Below are 26135 nucleotides of genomic sequence, written 5' to 3'. Positions count from 1 at the left end.
GTGCACAGAGGCGCGCATACACCTACAATGTAGTGGACATGAGCAAGCACTCAAAGAACCATCATTAATCTCTAATGGTTTTGTGTTCTCTGTAGATTCAGATGGTGATAAGATCAGCTCCACAAAGTGTTATTTTGATCATAATTCAAAGAACTCTATAGCCTTTTAAATAGAACAACATTTCAGACGTCCTTACATCCAAGTAATGGCAAAACGTATAATCAATATCCTTTGATGCCTCCTAACTGAGATCTTGGACCATACATGACTTATAAAAATAGCAAATAGATGCACTTCTCCAAGCAGGGGCATGTCCAGTTCACAAATGTTTCTGTTTTTATGGCTGTGTTTTAGTTTATACTTAAGTTAGTTATTGACATAGAAAAGTGAGGGTCTGTCAATACATATAACCACCAGAAGCAGTAACAAGGACTTTTAACATACAGTACATAACAGTATCCAAAGCATCGATTAATGCACATTCAAAAGGTTACAGGCTTAAGCAAGTCATTACTTTAAAATATGGATACATATTATTATTTGTATTGTGGCAGTTCCTACAGCATCCAAGCAGGGACTGGGCCACCATTTGCTAGACACTTAACACACATAAGGAGCTTACAAGGGAAGCGTGTAACAAGAAACAATAAGTGGGAACAGAGAGAAAGGAGGTGCACAAGATAACAGTGACACAATTCATTTATTAATCATGTAAGAAGCAGTGGTCTCAGGTAGTAGAAATACACTGAGGAGAATGGCAGGCGAGCAAAGGGAAGACAGAGCATGTGTGGAAGAAAAGAGGAAGAGAATGAACTTGAAACTCTCAGTGATAAAGATGCTGAAGGGGGGCTGGACATGTGATAAGAATTGGAAAAGAAATACCAGCAAAGAAAACATCAGAGGAAGAGGATAGCAAGGAAGGACATGGAAGACCAAGGATATGATGGAAAGACATTGTCAGGAGACATTTGAAGAGAAAAGGACTGGAACTCCAAGACCTACAAAGCCGTGCCATAGGCTGGAAGGAGTGGCAAAGCATCGTGGGCCCTTCTGAGCCTGAGTAAATGGGAAAGGAAGTTGAGAAGAGAATATGAGAAGTCCATGGTCACAACACACCAGCTACGTAACCATTGTCAAGTGTAGGTATCACAAAAGAAGGGAGTTTTCAATATTGAAGTATCACAGGGGAAACTGGCAGCAATCTCTACATCTAGCATTTTCCATAGTAAAAGATTTCTGCATCTTTTTTTGGAGCAGTCCTCTACACGTCCATTGTTTGCAAGAGGCCTTTGAAATTTGACAGAGAGAAAGTCTTCAGGCCTGAGTAGTGCCTTTTCTTTGTATCATAAAATGCTGTTTAGGTGTTAATGAGACTTAAACTGTTGAAAGTCATACAATTCCTTTGGTGGCTTTTTTGCCCCTCTCAGGAAAATTTTGGCAGCCTGCCAAAATAATTAGTGAACACACAAACATTCATTGAGAGTTTAACTTTGCAACCTAAATAACATTCTTTTATCAATGTCTTCAAGTAATTTTCTAAATACAGCATCTATTTACAAAAGATATCACTACCCACCATTCAAGTTATAACTGGATGCTCTGACAGTGAGGAAGTGGGACCTCAAGAAAGAAGAAAATGCTAACAGAGAGCAGATGACTCTATCTTTGGCTAATAGAGTCAGAATATATGCGTGACAGGTAAGCCTTATTCTTTGTTGCATTTAATTTTGAAGGACATGGGTCTTTTTGTTAAAACACTTTGGAATGTCAAATGTTACAGGATATTGTTTTTAGGTAGTTACAGATATCTGATTGCCAGAATCTCTCTCCATTATATTTTTCAGGTCAGCTTGCTGATTGACCTGCTCTGCTTCCAGGCCTTTAAAGTAGAACTTCCAGATGAGTGGAAGTAAGTTCTACTCCTCAAAATCTCTTAATTTTTTCCTTTAAGTAGTGAGGACTTCCACAGGAATGCTCTCCCCTGCTAGTGTAGGAATATGTGTGAGTACCATACAGGTTCAAAGTGAACCCACCAAATGTATATCATATACAGAACATCGCCGCTGGGTTGGGGATAAGCCTGAAATTTCAGCCCAAAAATGAAAGTTCCAGAAAGTTATAAATTATTGAAACTAGAGAATTAGAATGGAAACCATTAAACAACCTTAACTACAGCAGTCGCTGCTGCTCCATAGGAGTTAGTTAACATATTAATGTCTCTCCACTGGGGAGAGCAGAATACTTAATGCCAGTATTCTAAAACCTCTCTGTAGCTAATATAATGGACCTTGTATAAAAAAATAAAATCTAAGTCCCACGGTAAAAGTTGCTCTGAAAGCATTTATTGATCTTCCCTTTGCAGCATACATCACCATTTCTGTAAAGCAATACTTTGGGGGATGATGATGCAGGCAATGAATAAGTTACTATGGCTAGTGGGTAATAAATAATGACGGATAGATTTTTCCCAAGAATGCTGATCTGGTCTGCAGTAGTACAGAGATAACTGGGGTGTGACAGAAAACGAGGGTATTTACAGCACCAAAAATCTTGACAGCCGAAAACCTGGAGTAACACTGAATGAAGTTAAAAGAAGGTAACAAAAGGAGAATTGCTTTTCTTATATGAAAAAAACCCAAACAAATAAATTGTAGCAGAATGAAAGATTAACACAGGGAAAGGACAAACTAATTAAATAGGAAAGTCAAACAGCTAGATAGCAATGGCTATCAAAGCTTTGGAGAAGCACAAACAACAGCTTAAAAGTGAAATTCAAAGGGGTGTGTGTGTGTGTAATTCGATACTTCTACTTTCAGTGACAGTTTCTGTAATATATTGTGCCTTGCTGGTATACGATGGTATCATTGTTTAAGACAATATGAAAAATATGACAAAAAATCTCGTATCATACCACATCAAACAGAGTGTAGGCAACACCACTGGCTATCTAGAGAGTGGCTTACTAAGCCACGGAGTAAGGAACAGAACAGGAAAAGTGTGGTCTGTGGATAACATGGAAGACAGCAACAAAAGAGGCCAAGAGAATGGACATCAAATAGTTCTGGATTAAAAGAAAAACCAGGGAAGGAGGGAAAGCACTAACTCTTCATCATCTAGCTGTATATATGTCACTTTATTGCAGCCTTAAGAATACTACTTCAGTTCCCACAGCACTTTTAAAAATATGCAAAATGATAAAATGTATTTTGTTGTTAAAAATGTTATGCTTTCAAACAGTCTCTCTCATGGAATAAGGCACCACAGAAAGAGAAAATATCAACATGGTCTGTAAAATTTTCTTTTCTTTTATATTTTTGCAGTCAGAAACCACAAGTGTTTCCTCTCATAATCCACCTACATGAAAAATCAAAGGGCTTTTTAGGGGAAGATTGCTTTTTTTTGGTGAAGGGTTGTAAAATTATCATTGACATTTTAATTAAAGAAAGAAATGTATGTAGAATAAACAGGACATTTCTTGTAACAGTCTGCAGTGACTGTTCTGTCACTTCTTTGTACCGTCTTGGTAAATTATACAGGCTCTCTCACTAGACAGAGCAGCTGTAACTCACTGTCTCCTGTAATGTAATCTATGTTTATCACTATTTTAATTAAACTGACTCTTAATTTGGTACTTTTATTGCAAGAAAATATACCTTAATCCATTTTTTTTCCAATACACAGCATCTTGTCTAAGTTGGAGGTTACAGTTTAAAATTAAACACTTTTCTCATTGCTACTGAATCTTACCTAAAAATGTTTTTAAAAATTAAAGAACTGCCATATTTATTTTGATTATTAAAATGTTTTTATTGTGCCTAAATCAACTTTCATTACTGAGGCAAGATTCCCATTGTCTTTAATGGGACATTTCCCTAAAGAAAGCGTGAGTGCTGAAGGTCATTGATAGCATCTATCCAAAAGATTAAAAATAGAGATGAAATACCAATTCACAAATTAGAAACGAAATCCAATCCACCACTTAAAAACATTACTGGCCAACATCTGCTATTTCTCTGTTATTGCTTGTTACTTAAAAAAATTAGAACAATCCACAATGTCAACTGCAGATTTCTGATATGTTCCTGGGTTATCATGGGGGAAAGAGGGAGGAAAAAAGAAAAAGAAAAAAAGATACTGTAGATATGGATTTTATCCTAAAAGCCACAAAATATGGTCACTGAAATATAGGACAGCTCAACACACTTATATTAAGTTTATGAAGGTGACAGACAGAGCCCACTAAGAAGATCATTAACAAGATTCAGCTCAACCCAAAGAAAACGTTAAATAGCTAAACTGATTGTACATATTGGCAGTAACTGTGCAATCACTTTACAAAATCTAAGTATAACTAAATTTAGAACTGTTAAGCAAAACCATTTCCCTATTTAACAGATTTTTTAACATTTCTTCATTTTTTTCTGCTAATATGTTATCAGTTACTTTGCTCACAAATACATCCTTGTCCTTTTAATTTCTGTAACCCATATAAATCAACAGACAATAGATTTGGGGGGTGTTTGCTGTATTAGCTGGTACATGCTACGTTCCATGATAATTTGCTTCTTCTAGCAGTATTTCAGAATATAAAAATCACAAATGCTGCTGAAAAGTGAAGACCCGATATGACTAGAGGCTAGAGATTATCCATAAACTAGGTAGGCAAAAATCAAAGCTTCTAGTATTACTCTCTCAAAGCACCTCACCTCTGACCAGAAGGTGCCATTTTAATGTAGTCTTCATCTTCATTTATTATCAGATCTCAAATACTGCCAAGAGTGGTTTGTGATGTAGAATAGTATCTACTACAAATGAAATTCCTATCACTTGTGACACAGTAAAAATGGTCTTCAGAGGTAGAAAGCTGGTGTATTAATCTACCCTTTCACCTACTCTTTCAAAAGTACCAAGGGATGTGGGCAGTCATGTGTTTAACACAAATCATCAGAGATACAGGAATGTTTTGAATAGCCATCAATGGTTACATCATTAAAGATAATTTACTGCAATGACTTATGATTTTCAATTCATAGAAGTGCATTAAGAGTGTGTTCTACACTTACATTAACACTCCCCATCATAAAATAAAGCCATTTGACTTCTCACAGAGTGACTTTTATGATGCTGTTATAGAAAGAACTAATTGTAGTTAAAACATTTTTTATAAAAGGTCATGCTTTTTTATTGTAGCATATAATATTTAAATAGGATCCTAGAAGTGAGAAGTTGTTTTTGATTGTGTTTGTTTAAAAAAAAAAAAGAAAAGCAAGACCTCGAAATATATTTCACTTTTAGTGGGGAAGAAAACATGGGATAAAAAGTTATTTGCACGTAAGCTGTAATGAGATATAAGAAAGAAATTTAAACAGTAAATGAGTTTGGGAGACAAATGAGTACCAATGAATGACAAATACTTCAATCATTGTGTGAATTAAAACAACATCATTAATAAAGTCTATGTATCCAGTTCATGAACAAGCATAAGTTCCAAGCAGACCAGGCAAGATCCTGTGAGGAAGGAGCAGTAAGCACAAAGGGACTGAGTTTAAAAATATTCTGTTTTGAAGCTCAGCTTCAAACAAAAACTTCAAGAACAGTCTGTATGACTCAGAAAATTCCATCTATCTTAAATTACTATGATGAATATCTGATAAAATTTGAGAATAGACACAGGGTAATGACAAGCGGTAGCTAATAAATCTGAAAGAAGACTCAGAATAGTCTCTTTTGTTCATCCTCTTGAATGTAAAGCAGCCAGTAAAAATCAAAATGCTTCCTTAAGAAAACTGGCTCTTGAGCTAAAAATAAATTTAAAGATCCTGCTTTTTACCTGTATGCTCAAACCAGCTGCATCTATTCAGTAACTGTTTACAGACACACTATAGAGGGCACTGTTGTATCAGTTTTGAAGCTCTATGGCCCAAGAATAGAAAACTGTCACCAGAAAAAAAAAAAAAAAACAGGAAAAAACAAACCACAAAAAACACACAAACCACAGAGTGGAGAGTATGCAAATATACTAAACCTAATACAATAGTAAGGCAAAAGCAAAAAGACAGAAGCTGTGTTTCTGAAGAAGACTGGACTTCAAAAAAAAAAAAAAAAAAAAAAAAAAAAAAAAAAAAAAACTTCACATAACAGACTGAGAGGAATACTGCAATGCACACATTTGGCATTTCCTTTTGTAGTGCTTCCCCTGGAAAAGTAACTAATCATAGCACCTCCTTATCCTTTGCAAACAGCAACCTATTACTGGAATCCTGGTCACAATCAATATGAAAACTAGTGAGGACTTATGCAATTCTTCTATAATTCTATCAACGGGAAGAATACCTTTTCATTGCAGTTTTGTTTAAAAGGCCAATTCTATTTTTTTCCTTTTTGTAATGACAGCTACAAATCAATCATTTCTATTCTAAATGTGGTAATGCTAGGAAAATATATATCAAATGAAATCCTACCCTTTCAAGAAGAAAAGTATTTAAATGTACTGATCAGTGTCTGTTTAGCAACAGTAAGTGTCCAGTTCAACATTATGGAGTCAAGTTATTATTACACTGAATAGAGAGACATGTGATATCAGTGGGAGGGAAATATTAAATAAGTTTACATAAATAATTAATTCTATATTTAGGTAAAATTCACTTTATGAAAAGAAGAAGCCTAGAAGAAATAAATGCTTATGAAGACAAAATTTGATAAAATGTTTTATTGTTCAATTAGATTAAAGCTTTCCTGTCCTCGATTACATTTTATTAGAACTAATCACAATTACATGTCATTAAAAGCTAATAAATTTAAAAATACACATTAATGCTGGTTAATGAGGGCAGTGTAAATAATATAAAGCAATTAATTACCGCAGCACAAACTAGTACTATTTATTTTTAATTATATTTTTTACTTCTGTCTCTAAAAAGCACATTGAGGTTGCCAGTAAGGAAACCAAAAATGCTGAATACTGAGACCTCTACTATCCTGTTTGACAGTAGTATGACAAAACTCTTGAGGCCTTTCATTAACATTAACTCCATCGGTGAGTTAAGGAGAAAGGGCCAAAGCAAACTGCTAACAAAACAAATTTAAACAACAATGAAAAATAGGAGAATGTACTAAAAACAGAAGAGAAGATGCTAAAACAAACAGATGGGGTTGTCCCATTGGGAGACATCAAGCAGAGAACTGTTTAGCAACTACTGATGCATGAATAACCAAGGAACTAATGGACATTGCTTGGTGGACTCTCACCCATATGATGCACATAGAAATGCTTAGAACATACTAATAACTGTGGAAAAAAATGCACTCACATAAGCCTCCAGATGGAGAAGTACCAACATGAGAATAGACTACCATACTACATTAGAGAGAGAAGGCGGGTGAGGTAGTCTCTCTTATTGGATCAGCTTCTGTTGGTGAGAGAGAAATTTCTGAGCAAGACAGAGCTCTTCCTCAGGTCTGGGAAAGGTAGTCCAAGACACCCATCTTGTCCCTCTAATATCCTCGGACTGACATGGCTACAACTACACTGCATACCATGCTACATGTTAGGCAAATCAAAACCAAAATAGGCACCAATCAAAAGAGAAAGGAAAGTGTGCTAGAAAATGGAGCTTCATCCTACATTTTGTCATCTTCACCTCTTCAGAAGACCCTGGAAGAGCACGGCCTAATCCAAAGCCACTGAAATCAATGGGTGTCTTTTCCTTGACTTCAATGGGCTTTGGAACAAACCCACATAGCAGAGATCTGAAAGTATTACACACTTTTTGACTTTTTAAAAAAAAACTCTTCAATCAAAGTTGTATGATTATTAAAGATGATACATATACTTCCAGTTTATTAAAATTCACCACCTTAACCTATTTTCTGCTAGTGAAAGACAGAAGTTAGACAGAAAAATGCTAAATAAAGCTTCACAGTATTTAGTTGACAACTACAACAAAACACTCTTCTATTGCTTCTTTAAATTATTAATTTGTTATTATTGTTTAGGCTCCTCCTGAGGCAATATATTTTTGTAGGTGTGGTACATGCATACAAATAAACTAAGAGCTTTTGCTAGGTACTAACAATACCTCATATATAAAAATATTTTTTAACAAATACCGAATACATAATCCTACAAAAACTGGAATAATATAAATGGATTTAATAATTTAAGGAATATATAGTTTCTAACAAAAGTAAATGTATTTTTTATACAGAGAAATGTTTTTTCACGTGCTACACTCCATTCTTATTTTGACAGGCTTGCAATTGGATCCAAATGTTGCTGTTTTTGAGATTGCTGAATCTATGAACGACACTTTGAAAGCAATTCTAATGAAATCCAAGAAAAAAAGTTTTGATAACTTTTAGAAAACTGATTTGAATACTTTCATGATTTTTTTCATTTAACTACAATGCCGTGTGTCAAAATGCTAGTACTGTAGATAATAACTTTCTGAACATTAAAGGTATTTAACAAAATACTTGAGGTTACTTCCTCCCTGTGCAATGCAGTGTATTAAAGCCAATTTTAGCTAACTAATTTATTCAAAGCTTGATTGTGAGCAATAGCTGCTAGAAGAACTACAGCATTGTTGATTCATATACAAGCATTTCACTTAACTACATTGGATAATAGCAGTGCTCCTAAAGGAGTATAAAAGCAACATGATTAGCAGTCATTACTGTTAATTAGTGTTCACTTTACATTCATAGGGATGAACCTCTTCTGTGCTGAATCAATGGAAAAGTTTCTTTCTGAAGGTTTGCCAAACCTGGCCTAGGTAAGTACTGGAATAACAGTCAACTATCAGTAGCAGAATTTAAAACAAAAAACCAAACCAAAACAAAAAAACCCTAGGAACAGATCAGCATCCAATTAGTAAGACCCAGTTTTTAAACAGGAAAAGGTTTGAAGGGAATGAGTAAAACTGGAAACTCATACTTCACATTCTGTAATCTCACTGATAAAAGGAGGAAATGTGTGTTTATCAAACTTGCTGTAAGTGCACAGTTCATTTGGCGTCCTGTAAACAATGTCTGCCTGCCCATTTCCAAATGCATGTGAGAATCTTGCAGACCCAGAACATCATATTCAGCAGGCAAGGTCACACTAGCTATGCCCTGGAAATGGGAAATTAGGAAAACCTGGCAATCAGAAGTTTAAGGCTGACCAGAAAAGGCCCTGAGGCTTGCTTACCATCTTTCAGCATTAGTCTAGCTGTCTCTGCTTATTCAGTATTAACACAACAAAACTGGGAGTAAATGAAAACAATTCCACACACCTAACAGAGGGAAATACACTGACTCTCTTGTTTACATAAAGTTCAGCATTTCTCACGGTAAGAAGGCACCTCTGAAATGTTGCTTAAGATCCTACTCTGAAAAGAAAACAGATCCCTCCAGAACATTTCAGAAGAGAAGTGGGGAAAAGTAGGCATCCTGCTGATAGCAAGCTTCCTCATTTTAAAATTCAAGCTAGAATCCAGCCCTCAACTTGTAAATAGAAGAACACATACAAGAACAGAGGGAAACAATTCTTTTTACACTCCTTACTGCACAGCCAACTACTTGTCCACTTCCTCCCTCCATGAATCCACCATGCCACTCATTGTTAATGACTACAGCGGTACCCTATCTTCACCAGAAAAGACAAGAGGGTCCACACGAGAATCAACAAAAGCAAATTGCTGGCCATGTAAGTCACCAGTGTAAAAGTACAATGCAAATTCTTGCAGAACAAAACTTAGTCATTCTAAAAGGGAAGAGAGGCTACTTATCCACTAAATGAAAACTACATGCAGTAATCTATGCTGAAAAATTCATGGCCTGAAGAGATAGCCAATTATATACTTTTCTCTCAGCCTAAGTCACTGATTTTATTGCCCAAAGCAACATAGCATTTAAGCACTACAGGCAGAAGGAAATATAGTTCCAGAATTTTCACCTATAGATAATCCACATGACTAGTACCCACCCAGCACCAGAAGGTCCTAAATATAACTGCCATTATTGCATTTCTTATGGCTGCTGCCTTAAAGATTGGTATAAAAAAACATGTTTAGTTAAATATTGACCTTATGAATTTCATTTGCTGTTTGCAAATTGTAAATCTCAGTTGATGTACTATATAAAGCTTATCCATCAAAAAATTAGAACTATACTAACCCCTCTTGGTTTGCAGTTATTTTAAAGTCTAAACACATCAGTGGTTATGCTCTTTAAAACTTCTCCATGAAGACTGCCTACCACCTGCTGCAATTTTTGTATTCTGTAACTTTTTCCATTTAATATCAGGAAGGTTTAAAGGAACCAGCATACAGATTCAAGATTCATTCAACAGAAAAAAAACAGAGAATAATGAAATTCTGTTTGATTGGGAAGGAATGGAGTTAGATGGTCAGACCATGGAGCTGTGCAACCAATTTACTGACCACCTGTTTAGGTCTTCAGAATTTACTTATAAGCACAAGAGGCAGAGTACTACCTACCCAAAGGGGTGATAAGCTACTTAATTAATTAGATAAAAAGGACATTTAGATTCTGAGGTTAAAAGTTTTTAAAGTATTATTATGAATTAACCTATTATTAATTTAGTATCTATATAAATGCATTGTTACTTTCACTGAAGCTCTTTCATATTTTATATTGTCATCCTTCCATTCACTAACTAAAGACAAGAAAGTACTCTTTCCTCTCAGCGTCCACATGTAACTCACAAATCAGAGCAAAGTGTGCATCTTGAAGTGAACACAGCACATTGTAAGTAACATTGTAACTCCTTTTGATGAAGGGGAAGGCCATGGTGAAATTAGCAAGAAGAACTAATGCTTTGAAAAAAATCCATGATTTAAGACCAAAAAAACCAGAGGAGTTCTTGTTTTAAGTATGTGCAAATTTAGACTTAACTAAACAAAATTGGATGTAATATTTTCTAGCCAATCTCTAGGGTACTAAAGCTGTAAAAAACACTTTTTAAAATTTGTGACAGTCAAAGAAATGGTAAATAAGATTTCAATTAAATAATTATGAAATAATATTGTCCTAAAAAGTTTGTCCAAAGAAACGTTGCACAGTTGACAAATAGTTTAGCTGTACAAATATTTAACAACACTTTGATAACAGACAGTACTTTAAATCTAGCAATAGCAGTGGGTAACAACAATATAACAGTTGCAATGACCATACTGTTATAATACAATATATGCAACACTTATGTATTACCATCATATCAGTAATCTCATATGTAGGCCGTTAAACATGTTATGCAGCCAACCACCAACCAAACCCAATTTACCTCTAATCTGAACACAGACTATGAGATATAGCTATACCAAAAAGGTTAGATTTTGTGTAATGCATTCAGTTTTCTTGATAACATCTGTAATATGTTACTAGTTGTTTATTGGCCACTAATTCTCCAGTTTGTACTTTTGTATACTGATTTTAAAAATCTATGTACATCATTAGAAAACAATACTCATTCATAGCTTCCAAACTGAAATGCTGGACAAATTAAAAGAAATGAATCAACAATAATCAAAGCAGAAATCATCTAACTGTATGCAAAAGATACACCATTATATCACCGCTTCTCTCTCTCACACACACACCCACCTTCTAGAAGGGCTCCTCCCAGACTGAGCAACTTTAGATAACTGGTAAAATTAAATATTTATGAAAGCAGCAATGAATTTTAAGTCTTCCTTTTACCCAGGCTTAAATGGTAATATGCATAGCAACAACTGAGAACTTGTCTTTTCTTCTTTATAGGTTCCCCAAAGTCCAGTTGCCCTACCCAGAATCTCCTAGAAAACATTTTTCTGTAATGTTAGAAGGCACCAAACAAAGCAGGTAGATCTAAAAAAATCCAGTCCATTAGGATTTGAAATAGAGCAGGTAATGTTCCACAATTTATTTACCATATTTGGTTCCTCAAGTCTCTTTCTGGCTTAAATGAAAGCAGGACTAGGCATTATGCCTAAAAGTCACAGGGAAATCCTGCAATCCTTACTCATACGAGTCTTTACTCATGCAAATTAGGGATCAGTGGGACTAACAGTGAGAGTAAGAGTTGCAGAATTACACACCTAAAATCCAGATTATTATTTCTACATGGTCTTTGCCATCTTTTTTATAGTTTACACCTCAGATATTAAGGTAAAACCTGGGAAGGGAAACACCATGAGTTTTTAATTCATGGAGTTTCCTCTGTTCTGTTGATGGTATCCATCAGCCAACAGAGGACCAGGAGTATGGGCCTGAAGCAGCCAGAGAAAACCAGAGTCACCTAAGCAGAATTGGCGTGCTGCTCACTTTTCCCGCCAGCTACAGTAGCAAGTGTCTTGTGGAGAAAGAGGGCTGTTTCCTTAGCAAAAGGAGGTTACAGCCAGACAGCTTTTGGATTCAAAAGCTTTATATTATACGATGCAATGTATCCACAGAGAGTAACAATGACCTAGTGCTGCATCCTCTCATCTCCAGCCTTGGCCCCCTTGCCATAGAACCCCAAAGCAGCAATGTACCTACAGGACATTCCATGAGATCTGGAGGGGGAGGAGGTGCTATCAAACCAATGCTCTCCTGTTCCCTGACTGATGAATTTGGCTCCTTCTGTTCACTACATGTCAAGGGATCACCAAGCCCATTGACATGTGCAGGACAATACAAGAGCAGAAAAGAGTTGGAACATTACTCAGCTATCACAATATTAATCCTAATGTAAACAAAAAATTTTGCTGTCTTTGAATAAGTATCAGTCCTTTTCTATTCCAAGACCATATAGCCCTGATCTTGAAAATTAATTTTTAAAAATAGGTTTACAATTCATTATACAGCTTTCTGCTGCTGCTGCTACTAAAAGGCATATGTTTTTTATGCTGATTCTTACCGACTGGGGCTTTTGTGGGTTTTAAATGCCATCCAATCTGATTGATGAGCCATATTATGTCACCATTTTTAAAGCAGAATTCTACTCTACTTTCTTCTTCTTGTCCCCCACCAAAAAAAGTAATGACACGATATGGTCCAGCAAGCAAAGATTTTAATCATTAAAATATTTTTGTCAACACATTTTATTTAACTGATTTAGTTGCACTACTTATTTTTTAGCTGATGATCAGTGGAATATACTGCAATTATCCTGCAGTCCACAAGTCCATTATACCTGTTTTTTTCAAATGTCTTAGTAAACTTTAAGGCTCTAACCCTGCAAAGCCCTCCACACATGGAACTTACACTGAACTCAAAATAACTTTTGAAATATGCAAAAGACGATGAAATAATCATACTTGGTAAATGGGCTCACATAAATCTCTTTAAAATAAATTATAAACAGAATTATAAATATTTGGGATAATCTTTCCAGAAGACTCAAGAATAATCATGTCAAAAGATTTTATTATGGCAAAGGACAAGCCAATATTTCAAAGAAAAAACTCCTATTAATAACAAGATCTGTACCAGTATTTCTCAAAGTGAGGGTCCCGACCCAAAAGGGAGACGCAAGGCTATTGCAGAGGGGTCACGAGAACAGCAGCTGCTGGCTGGGCACTCAGCTCTAAGGCAGCGTCACCACCAGCAGCACGGCAGAAGTAAGGATGGCATGATATGGGGAGAGAGTCGTCACATTTCAAAGGGGGTCCCAGCAAAAAAACGTTTTAGAACCCCTGATCTATAACACACACACAGACATGGACACACACGTATATCGGACGCACAGAATGCACCTGGAGAACTCTGTAAAGGTTAACTGTCTTAGCAACACATGCTAATCTTAACAACTAATGGCCATGTTCTGGTTTCCGTCGCAGAGTATGAGTAAGAAGATCTGTTCAGGAGATTGGTGGAGGGTAGAATCCTCCACCAAAACCAAACAGCCTGGTATTGAGCACCAACAAAGTAATGTGCATCCAGCTGTACTGTCTACAGGTCCACTGTACCCACTCCCTAGACACAGGTTTTAACCACAGGATCCACATGTCTCAGACAAACATCCTACACCTCCACCACTCCAACCTGTGCCTTGCACACACTATACTAATGGAGAGCCATTTAAGTGCCTGTGATTGACTGATGGATGATAGGTGCTTCTGAGAATGCTTCTGGCACAGGCTCTCCATGGCCTGCTCCCTTCACCCATGAAGGCAAAGAACCACAGCTCTTCCAGCACTTTTCAGGCTTTGAACACACACAAAGAGGGGGAGGACTTGACCCTAAAGGAAAATTCATATTACGAAGGAAATCTGATACCATTTTAGGCCTCAATCAATAAACAACTTAAATGCTTGAAGCCAATGGGACTTAAGCATGGGCTTTTAACAGATGCTCAAATGCTTTGTTGAAACAGGACGTTAGGCCCCAATCCTGCAAGAAAATACACATGGTTGGACACATGGATTCAGTAAGCCCCACTGAGTGACATGCCCAGCATATTAAATTAAATTACTCTTTAGAGTTCAGGATTTATATATCCCATGTTCAACAGACATAGTACTATAAACTGAAGACTATATGTATTCCTACATGTTACACATGGGATTGGAAGGGACCAGTCACTGAGGCCATCAATGCAAGTAGATTGTTTAGTTTTGGATTTAGATAGATAGATTAGATAGATAGTTTGAAGCTAATACATATACAGTCTAATGTCTTACACACACATACACACACACCCCCTAAACAATCTTTATCCCCTACTAAGACATTAGACTATTGAAAATAAATGTAATTTACTTCACACAATTCACATAGTCTGGACCACAACACCAGAATGGTCAGTTTCGCATTTGTCTGCGGGTCATTTTCACTTTCTTATGAGTCTTATGCACCAGCACGAAACTGCTGTGGTGGTTTCCAACACTGCAGGGGAATATTTACATTTTCAAAAAATCCTGTTTCCATAAAATTGTTTTTTAAAATGTTTAATACTTCTCAATTCATATTAGTTTTTTTCAGTGTGGTTTGTTTTAATTTATTATTAAACAAGAACTTGTAACATAAATATACTTTACAAACTGAAAGCTAGACATATTACGTGGATTCATATAGGCACACCCTTTCCTGCATCCTTAGATCCAAAGCATTACATGAAAAAGAGAGTTATGTTATTTTGGCCATTGCTTCCAAATTATTACAACTCAAGACTTTTAGTAGAAGTCTGAATTATTAAAAACCTTCATCAGTTCTCTTTTTTCCTGCTTTCAACAGGAAGCAAATAGCGTTCTCTGTTAAAAAAAAAATTATATTGTAACATCATCTTAATAAAATTTGAATCACTTAGAAAAGAAATATTGTTGGTTAAAGACTTGCATGTTAAAGCTACAAAACTGCATACTATAATAAATAAATGCTAAAAATAAAAATCAATCAAATTATTTCAATGTTGTCACTAACATTCAAAAAATAAAAAAAATTCCAGTTCCAACTTTTTCTAAAAACTAGTGAAGATCAACATAAGGAATAATAGCTCTTCTACATTCCTTTTCTTCCCTATAATTACTCAATTATTCACTAGCATATTTAAGATCTCCATGACAATTTTTGCACCAGAATTTCAAATATGGGTTTGACTGTAAGGACATGGTTACACGTCTACCATAAAGGCAATGTATTTCTGATATTTATGTCTATAAAATATCCTATAGTGGAATTAATATTTCCACACAAGAAAGAAGCAGTTATTTAGTCCCAGACAATTTGATAACATCTATTTCAACTATAGTTATAATTATAGTGTACGAACTTGCAAAGCAGAAGTTGTCAAGATTTAACATTAGCATTAATTTATATCGTAACTGACTGTTACTATAAAGATAATGGTAAAGCATCCATTTCTCCAAAGACAGCACGGATCGAAAGGGAAAATTTCATCTTAATTGCCACTAATCTCCCCATTTTTAATTAAATTGATCAATAATTTATTATCTTTCCCAGCCTCAGAAAGCTGTTAACATGAAGCTTCCAACAGATAGCGTATACTGGTACTTCTCTTCTCCAATGCTGTCGTGTTTCAAAAATCTTTTAAAAGTGCTGCAACTTATTTCCTCAAATTCCTGTCCTGACTACTATGCATACTCTGTTTAAAAAGAAAACTTTACAGACCTCTCTGGACTATCTGTGCAGCCCTATTGTTCCACAAAGATTTCAAAGGAACATCAAGAATCTTGTACTCCAGACTAATGGACACTATGGGTAAAATCCTGGCACCACTGAAACCTATGAGAGTTCTGCCACTGATTTCGCCCTAAGAGCTTTGAGAAAATGTAACACATAACCTCAGAGGGTAGGAGTATAGAGTGTTGAGTTCAGGTCACTTCCCACTGGCTTTACATCACAGTGGCATTGATTGTGACTTCAGAGGATCCAAGAGATATCACCCATTCCACCAGAAGAGACTGCAGTAGGATAGCAGCCAGAAAGACAGCAATTTCAGAGGAAAGATTAACCAATCCAGAACTTCCAAAATTTTTATACTAAAATTAAATAAAGCTTAAAACAATCAAAGAATGACATAATGGGTCTAAACCCTTGCATTGGTGATATCACCTTGCATTGGTGATAGCTTATGATCTTTATAACTTTCTTCTTACAACCAAATTATTTACACAATTTTTTACTATAAAATAATGAACAAGAATTTTAAGCATGAAGTTTTCAGTTTATCAATTACAAATCTGATTATAAATAAAATTATAATTGGAAAGGCACTGAATACTTAAATCAAAGATAAAAATTATCTTTTAGGCAACTTAAGGAAGTCTTTTTCTAGGATTGTAAATAATACTCAAATTAATCATTTCATTTTAGTGATAAGTTTCACAATTAATACTGATCTTTACAAAAATAAGATTATGTATTCTGGAAACCTCAAATATAATCAGCTGAAAGATATTCAGGACAATGAAGAAACTTTAACTCTGTCATTCAAAGTTCCTTCTTTCCTGTCTATGACCCAAAATCCATTGAAACCAATGGATGTTTTTCTACTGAATTCAGTGGGGCTTGAATAAAATCCCAAGTGAATAAAGATCACATGACATTTTTTTTAAAATAGCAGAAAATCTTTCTACTGATTTCAGTGGACTCTGGATTAGAACCCAGGTGACTATTAAATGACATTTTCTGACAGACATATTAAATGACATTTTTTGAAAAAAGCAGAATTTCAGTGTCTTAGCCAAATATGTACATTTTTATTGAAAGCATGATTTTATTGCTAAAAACACTGGGTTAGGCTACTGCTGAGTATATAATAGATTTTGAACATAGGCACTGCACTACCAACATCAAAATCATAATTGTAAAGTACTTTTGAGTATGAAATGCAGTATTAATATTATCCTATCACTTTGGGTTTTACTTTACAGTATTTAAGTCCATGCAAAAGCAAATGCATACACTTCCTATACACTAATAAACAAAATGCACACAGAGAGAACCAGTGGGAAACAAGCAAAATATTACCTCAACTGCGTAAACCTCAGAGAACTTTAGATCACTCTCTCTTTATAAATAACTCTTTTTAAATAGGATATTTTCTGAATTTTCTTTGGCAGACAATTTTTTATTATTATGGACATCTATTTATTGTATATGATCAAGGTTTCTGGTTTAAAGTGGGGGATCATCAGTATGGTCTATCTCAAGTGGAGAATAAACAACAGATTAAGAAACTAAGCCCCCATTTCACTTAAATTTACACTATAGGGAAGAACAACAGAAAAGAAAATAATTACTACACAGGAGCAGAAACATCTAAAAAAAGATTTTAAAAAAAAAAAAAAAAAAAAAAAAAAAACTTTCCATGAGGAGTGGGCCATTTACTTAAACTAATAAATATGCTTTATTTAACGCTCTCCAATTATTTGATATTCTGAAAAGTAAAACTCCTCATGCAACATACCTTAACAAGTTTCAAAAGGTGATAAAGATCTTCAACCTCATCTCCTTCACACCTGGTATACACCTTTCCAGTGTCCACACTGGTACCCTTTATGGTGTGACGATAGAGAGGCAAATCCATTGCTTCAGCATACAGGTCTATGGCATGATGTCCTACTGTTTGATACATGTAGCTGTCCAGCTCATCTGTCCCTTCTGCCACAATTAAATAAAGACAAACATGACACTAAGTACATCATTTAGCATTTATAGAAAACCATGATACTTTAAGCACTAAGAGTACCAAAAATTGAGTATTCTTTAGTTCATTGACACACACATACGTGAGGGCATCTCTACAAACATGGAATAAAAGAAAGTGGATTTCTCCCCACATATATTTATGTATAACAACGTATCTCATGCAAACGTCTACTTCTCAATGAAAGTATCCAATTCTCCCTTACCATTTGCAGTGCTTCATCCACAAATCCCTTACTATGGATCCAACTCGGAACCAAGCGAAGCCAATGGTAGTTTTGCTTTGCTATTCAACAGAAGCACAAGCCCAGATGCACATACCCAAGGTCTATACCTCTGTTTCAGCATACTTAGTGCAATATACATAGAACACACTGCAGCACTTATTCTGGTGGTTAGAAACAGGCTTTCAAAATGTCCTGAAACTTAGTTATTAATACATTTAATACTGACAATACTCAAAGCATGTTATTTCAGTATAAATGGAACAACAGAGGGCAGTCATTTTATATTGTTTAATGCATTGAGAAGAAAGGGAAATCTTTATTGTTGCATCCAGGAGTTTTCAATCGCCTCATTTTAAAAACTAAAGGTAGAACTCACCAAACTTCTTGATCCTGTTGCTTTAAATAAGAGACAAATTTCACTAAACATTCTTACCAATTAGTTGGCAAATGAATAACAACAAAAAAGGCAGCACATGTAGATTATATTAAACCCCAAACTTTGCAATTCACATTTTACATATCTCAGGTTATCCAACAATTGGAATCATTATTGATAATTGTTCAATTGACCAATAATAAAGAACACTTAATTATTGCTCAAACTTATAATTCACTGGTAAAATGTGATAGAGTTAACTTTATTTTAAAGCTATCCCTTAACAATACTGGAACTTCCCTTAACTTTGGCCATTATCCTGCAAGCTGCTCTGTGATGGCAGGCCTCTGAGCCCACATGGAATAGCTTAAAAGGAAAGGTCCCTGCATCACTGGAACAAACTGTGAACCAAGTTGTGATGTAACCATAATATGCCAAAACCGATCATTATCAATAAGTGTAATTTACTTTACCATAGTGTGCAATGTATTTATAATGTATATGGTGACTTCCCATAGTAACAGAGGTGGGTATTTGATCAAAATGGTCTACAGGGTTCTATAATCCTAACAAATTAAGCAGGACCAGAGAAGCTGGTTTTACTAGAACAGAGTATTTTTAAATTTATATAAAATTTTATGCCTGAAAAAAATGGACAGGATCCCTTTTAATCTACCATTTAGTTCTGAATGTGCAGTTACTTTATTCCTTGGGGGTCTTCAGGCAACAGTGGTAGCAGATAAAATAAAATAAAATGAATGGGATAGGCCCTACTGCTGCCAGGAGCACCTCAATTAACTTTCCACCATATTTCCTACTAGATACACGTAAAGGGATCATTTTATGATTAGAATGACAACATTCTACATTTTTTGATACGGATAAATTAGTTTTACGACAAACATATTTCAATAAGATTAGAGATATTTTGTCCTGAGTACCAAGGGAATAAAATGCCACAACCTACTCCCTGATTTTATATTCATCTAAATCTACGAATGACTCACATATGACCTCCTCCTCCCAGCATGCACACCTCACTCTCTGCTTCCCTCACAAATCTTCACAATTTGGACAGAGAGGTTGATATCCTTTACCTTTTGCTGCCTTATTCCCCTCCCACTGGGACAAAAGTCACTTCCTTTTCAAATCTCAAACCTTCCTGTTCATTTTAAGATTGATGTTAAACCTTACTCATTTTTCACTACCTTCCTTATTGTACCCATGCATTCTCCCATTACTAGAGTACAAGAAAGTATTCGTGCATTTTCCTCCTTTCAAATTGCAGAATTCTTTCTTCTACCATTTTTTATTTTCTTGCATTGTTTCCTCTCATTTGCTTCTTTACGAATGGCTTTAATAAATTCTCTAAATTGTCTCTCCCCTGCATCTTTCTCTGTAAAGATTTCTAGGATACCTGCCATATGTGAAGCTATATGCAAAAAGTAGAAGGGTTTAATTCAGACACAGCGGTGGCTCAACTGTTTCTTATTTCAGAAAGTCTCCTACAAGCAATGAGGCATTCTTACCTGTGTTTTCAGCAGGTCTTAGGTTGGCTAAAGCAACAATCTGATGTCCAGCAGCAACACACTGCATCATATTGTAACAGCTGTCCTTTCCACCACTGGAATAAAACAAAGAGATTATGTGACAATTAAGCAAGGTCATGACTAATCATTGTTGCCCTTTTTTAACTTTATCTGATTATTTCAAAATTATAATGTAGGATCATGGAATAAAATGTTCAGATAAGAAGTATGAAAGAGAATAACAAACTGTACTATACAAATTCTTTACAAGAACAACAGAAAGTATTTCTGAAATCCATAAGGTTTATGTGAAATTCCTAATTTGATGGTAGAAAGAAAGAAAGAAAGAAAGAAAAAGATTTTTTCAATCAGCAGCCACAATCTGACCTTTGGTTTTGTGCCTCCATATAACTGCAGGCAAAATTAATTACAGGTGCATTTTACAGCAACTAGCACAACAGGTCCCTGTTGCTCATCTAGTTGCTCAGTTAATATAATATTTAATATAAATAAAGTGCAAAATAGATTTGATTTTTAAATTAATAATCCAACATTCAAAAGCTAAAAGAATACTCCCCCTCTGTCAACTTAACAAAAGCTGAATCCTGTTCCCATTAAAGTTAATGCTAAAAGCTTCTATTTCACAATCAAGTCTTAAACAAATATTAAGTAATAATAAATAATAATAATAAAGCAAAAACAATCTGACATATAGAGCAATATACTTCAAAAGTCCATCTTCAAATTGACAGTCACCACACCACAACCAGAGGAGAGAATCTGTGCTGCACCTCTCTAAGAGCCAAAGCACAAAACTGAGAGCCCAAGGTGGGATGGCTAAGGTGGTTTTAAGTCACCTCTGTGTCCTCCCAATTCCTGGCTGCTCCACAGGCCCTACCCAGTTTTCTTGTTATGGCAGCCTGTCCCCAGCTCCCTCTAGGCCGCAGCGCTGTCCCAAATATCTGCAGACCTACATGCTGAGCCACCCAACCTCTCAATACATCCTTCCCACATACAGTCCCACCTCAGGCATGACCCGTGTGGCAGAGCTGACAAAGGGATCGTAGTAAGGCAGCTTTAGTTCCTGTGCCTTTACTTATAAGCATATTAAACTCCTCTGCACTGATCCTAACTGGTTGTGCTACTAAAAATAACTGAAAAAGATTCATATAATCAATACAGCATCCTTTGCTTCCATACTTTGCCCATCTGTATATAATTAATTGCTCTCTCATTCCATTGCTGTTAAAATTAACATTAATGTGTTAATGAACAGGTTTTTAGAAAGTTTCTAGTTTGGGGCTCAATCACTTTTATAACCAACCATGACGTTAAATTTCTTCTAAACAGCAGAAAGACCATGTAATGTAAAGCCATATCTCTATTATTTTGAGATAATATGCTTGGTAGTTAATTTACTTACTGTTCACTTAGTTACCAATGAGAACTAGGTGGATCAGGGAATGGTAATGGGACAGAGAACCTTACCCTTAGAGAGTCTTCTTTCTCAAAGGTCCACAGCTTAGCCCCTGATTTTGTCCCCAATATATAACTGCAGCCAAAAACGATTGTGTAGCTCTTACATATCAACCTACATGACTTACAAGTATAATCAGGAAGCTAGATATCTAAACACTATAAATGTACCCACAATTATTTGGGCCTGAAAAATTGCAGGTGCAAACTCAGAAACTCAGAGCCTAAGTCACCAGTCTTGATATCACCCTTGCTAGCATTGCCAAGAAAAGGGTCATTAAATTAATAGGCATGGTAACTGAATTACTCTCAGACCTCAGAGGTACATTGGGACCAACGAAACAGGGTTGAGGCATATTCCTGGGCCAAAACTAAAGGAAACTTGCATTGCTGCGGTCCATGCTGTATCTGTGGCATACACTTGAAAATCCAGTGTTGGCTTCCAATCTGGCATGCGTTATGAGAAACAATTTAACTGTAATCTTTCTTGTAAACAACAAAATAAAGGACTCATTTATTACATCTGCCAATTTACACAAGTTCTTAAATATTATCACACCATTTCAGTATTAAAATAAAAAATGCTGAGAAATAAAATAGCTGCTAAGTTCAAAAACTGCTAGAAAAAATAAGGTGGACTTAAAAAAGAAGGATGTACTTTGACATGATTTTAGGGCCTGGGTCCCAGTCTGTTGTTTACGGACCACTTACTGATGATCTATAGAGTGCTGACTGATGCTGGCTTTCCTCATTTCCAGAGAAAGAAAAAGAACAGATGGAAGGATAATGGGGGATGAAATGAAGGGCCAAAATAAAGTGTAATAAACTTTTTTCAAAACACTACAAAGACAGCTAAGCTGTACATAAAAATCCTTTCTTAATACCACTTCTACACAACTGCAATTTTTGTTGCTGCCACTGACATGACGACAATCACAAATGGGATGGAAAATAGTCTGTGTGATCACACATGGGACGGCGTGTGGGTCCAAAAATATTCAACCCTCGACTGATACTCAACCGTGATAAGCTGGAGAGCCCCACAGAGTCAATGGAAACACCAAATAATCATGAACTGATGTCCCAGCTTTATACTGTTGGGGTATTTTAGTATGACACTGCATCATCACAATCACATCAGGCCATCACTCCATGATAGTCTTGTGGCTCTCAGGGACTCCAGTTATCGAAATATTTCTTGGCTCCTTCCATTGCTTTCCAGCCTCTGGGAGAGAAAGAAGTGTTTCTCATCTCTATTGCTCTCTCTTTTTTTCTCCTACTAGCTGATGGAGTAAGGTCAGGGTTTTTTTATTCTTTTTCCTTCCCTCCTTCTCCTTCACACCTCAAACTCTTGAATAGTTGGAGGGAGAGACAGGATTACTACAACATCTGACTGTTTTTTTCAATGCTACCCACAGAGCCTCAAATGTGAGAACCAGTCAAAGGATTCCACAAGATTGAGGCCTCCCTCAAAAAGCTGCACGAGCTCTTGAACCATAGTTTGAGTATCACTGGGATATGGAAAATAATAGAAGGCCAGTAATGGTAATGATAGGGTCTGAGTTCCTAGAACAGAGAGATGTCTGGTTGTGGCATTCTGGGTACCCTGACATTTAGAATTTGGGAAATGTAATAAAAGAAGAAACTGCAATGGTTGATATGAGACTCCTAAGGATTTCAACAGAGGAACAATCACAGTTCGGACAAATATTGGCAACAGGGACAATGATGGGCAGACTTACAGACAAGGGGAATATGAAAGAAAAAAATTAAAGAGAAGATAAAGATTACTTTAACACTATCCAAGACCTCTGAAAAGGATATGTCCTTCATATTCCTGCATGTCACTATTCATGAAAAAAAAATCTAAACTAATTAAAGACTGGGGAGAAGGTAGGGAAACTTATTTAAAGACAGATGAAACTGGTTTTAAAATCCCTCATGGTTTCTGATTTAGCGCAAGATACATTTTGGGGTTTATTCAGTCACTACCACCTTAGAAAGAGACTGTCAACTTTAAATATTGTCAATACCAAAAAAATGAATTAAAAGTAGTTTCAGATACTACTCCTGCCCAACAAAAGCACAAAAGAAATATATTTTTTCAAAAGAGAAATTTTCTCTCTCTTTCTTTTGTTACTTGCAGTGAGTTAAAAAAAATCAGACTTTGATGTTCCTGTAAAACAAGAAACTTCTTTAAAAATGTTCTTAAGATAAATCTAGCCTATTAAAATTGTCCATATAAATACCAGTCATGTTACAAACCTGTTTTTAGGATTTTATTTCATTTTAACACATTTCACTGCATAGTGAACATCAAAATAAATACTCCTGGAACTTGAAATCTTCCCTTTTTCACAAGAGTTGAGAGTAGAAACTGTGGAAACTGACTGTGTTAGTCTGCTATTAAAAACAAATCTGGATAAAAAACACAATTTTTCACAACAAAAAACAAATCCCTTTTGCTGTATATTTTCTCTTGGGATAATTTTAAATGCTGGTCCTGCAACGGACCCTCCATGAATCATAGAGTATTAGGGTTGGAAGGGACCCCAGGAAGTCATCTAGTCCAATCCCCTGCTCAAAACAGGACAAAACCCAACTAAATCATCCCAGCCAGGGCTTTGTCAAGCTGGGCTTTAAAAACTATTAAGGATGGAGATTCCACCACCTCCCTAGGTAATCCATTCCAGTGCTTCACCATCCTCCTAGTGAAAAAGTTTTTTCTAATATCCAACCTAGCCCTCCCCCTTTGCAACTTGAGACCATTGCTCCTTGTTCTGTCATCTACCACCACTGAAAATAGCCTAGCTCCATCCTCCCTGGTACCCCCTTTCAGGTAGTTAAAGGCTGCTATCAAATCCCCCCTCACTCTTCTCTTCTGCAGAGTAAACAAGCCTAGTTCCCTCAGCCTCTTTTCATAAGTCACCTCCATGGCCAAACCACAACTTCAATGGGGCTTCATGCAGGTTGCAGAGCTTTGCCCAAGCAGAGTCAATTATAGGATCTGAACATTAGTAAAAAATAAAAATATCAGTGTTTACACAATACACAAGCACAGGTTCCTGGATAACATTCCTGACTTACATGAACCATTTAATTTACTATCATTTCTCAAGGAAAGAATCTAGCTGTCTTCTTCAATGAAAAGATCATTTAAATACACATCTAAAAATACAAAAATCTATTTAGAATATGAGAAGTTCAGAAAACAAAGCAGCTGAAGGGTAAGGGAAACAGTCCCTCTGACACAGGGCTATGTCAAGCTCTGTCTGACTGCATAAATGAGTGAGGTTTTTTATAAATTACGAGTGAGATTAAATGTCTCATTGAAACACATATTTGCAAAATCAATTGTGAGAGGGAGATACTTGGAAAGAAAAAAAATAGCCTGAAAATCAACTGAAAATAAGTGAAACTCTCACCAAACAAGTGAGACAGGACAGCAGGTCTGTATTTCTCCAGAATGCCCCTGCCTACCTCACAGGAAAAAAATAAATCTGCAGCTCACATTTATACATCACTATTCCTCCCAACACACATTACATACAATTACAGGGCACCCCCAAAATGCAGCTGCCTCTGGGGTGGATGGCAGCCACGAACAACACAGAGCACGCTAGAAGGCACTGGGGAGAGCAATGATGGCAGGAAGGAAGGGCCTTTATTTATTTATTTTAAGTGTGACAGGAAGGATGTTCAACACCCACCAAGGGCAGAGAGGGAGACAGGACAGGAGGACTCTGGAGTTGTTCAAGGTCTCCTACGGGGCACACAGGGCTCGCTCTTCACCCACCACTTGAGAGGCAACCAGTTGCGGGAGAGGGGCGGGCAGCAGGCTGGGGAGAAGAGGGCTGTTGGAAACTCCTTGCTCGGCTGGGGAGGAGGGAAAGCAGGAAGGGGCTGGAGGGGGGTGCCGAGCGGGGGCGGTGACTCGTGAGGTGCGTGTGGCTTAGTCTGTGCAGCAGAGGAGCCCTCCCCCCATAGCCACGTTACCTGATTAAGGCCACTACTCTCATGCTGCTCGCACCCCCCGGCCTGGGCTGACACTAAGGGGGAGGCTGAGAGAGACAGGCGCGCGGGCCGGGCGCTATTGCAGGCTGCTGCAGCCGGCGCCCTCCCTGCCGAGCCACCACGCGCCGCTATACACCCGCGCTGGCCGGCCCGGCTCCTTCCTTCCTCCCCTCCCTCCCCGGCCGCCAGAGTCAGACCCGCCCAGGGCGGCCCCGAGGCTGCCTGAACCCAAGGGCCGAGGAGTGGCGGCGGCCCGAGCCGCGCTCTCCCTGCGCCGGCCCAGCGCCCCGCCCCTGCAGCTCGGGCCGCGGCTGCAGCGGGGCTCGAGCCGCCCGCGAGGGCTGAAATGCAGGCACCGCGCAAGCCGCCTATGCCAGGGTA

The 26135-nt window shown here is 36.8% G+C and overlaps 1 protein-coding gene across 4 annotated transcripts in view; it reads right to left on the bottom strand.

Annotated features, from left to right (window-relative positions):
- Window positions 1–25874, bottom strand: part of DPH6 (diphthamine biosynthesis 6) — a 352580-nt gene extending 326706 nt beyond the window's left edge. For all 4 annotated transcript variants that reach the window (XM_067558060.1, XM_067558063.1, XM_067558064.1 and 1 more), the window contains exons 1-3: window positions 25737–25874; window positions 20265–20359; window positions 17894–18087 (exon numbers count right to left, since the gene is read on the bottom strand). In XM_067558060.1, coding sequence (XP_067414161.1) covers window positions 17894–18087; window positions 20265–20359; window positions 25737–25759 — 312 coding nt within the window. In that variant the 5' untranslated portion in view covers window positions 25760–25874. The remainder of the gene's footprint in view (window positions 1–17893; window positions 18088–20264; window positions 20360–25736) is intronic.
- Window positions 25875–26135: the final 261 nt, after the last annotated feature.

This window comes from Emydura macquarii, unplaced genomic scaffold (assembly GCF_026122565.2).
Source record: "Emydura macquarii macquarii isolate MOO-44397 ecotype Brisbane River unplaced genomic scaffold, CSIRO-AGI_Emac_v2 contig_1876, whole genome shotgun sequence".
Lineage (NCBI taxonomy): Eukaryota > Metazoa > Chordata > Testudines > Chelidae > Emydura > Emydura macquarii.
This window is presented reverse-complemented; position numbering and strand designations above follow the sequence as displayed.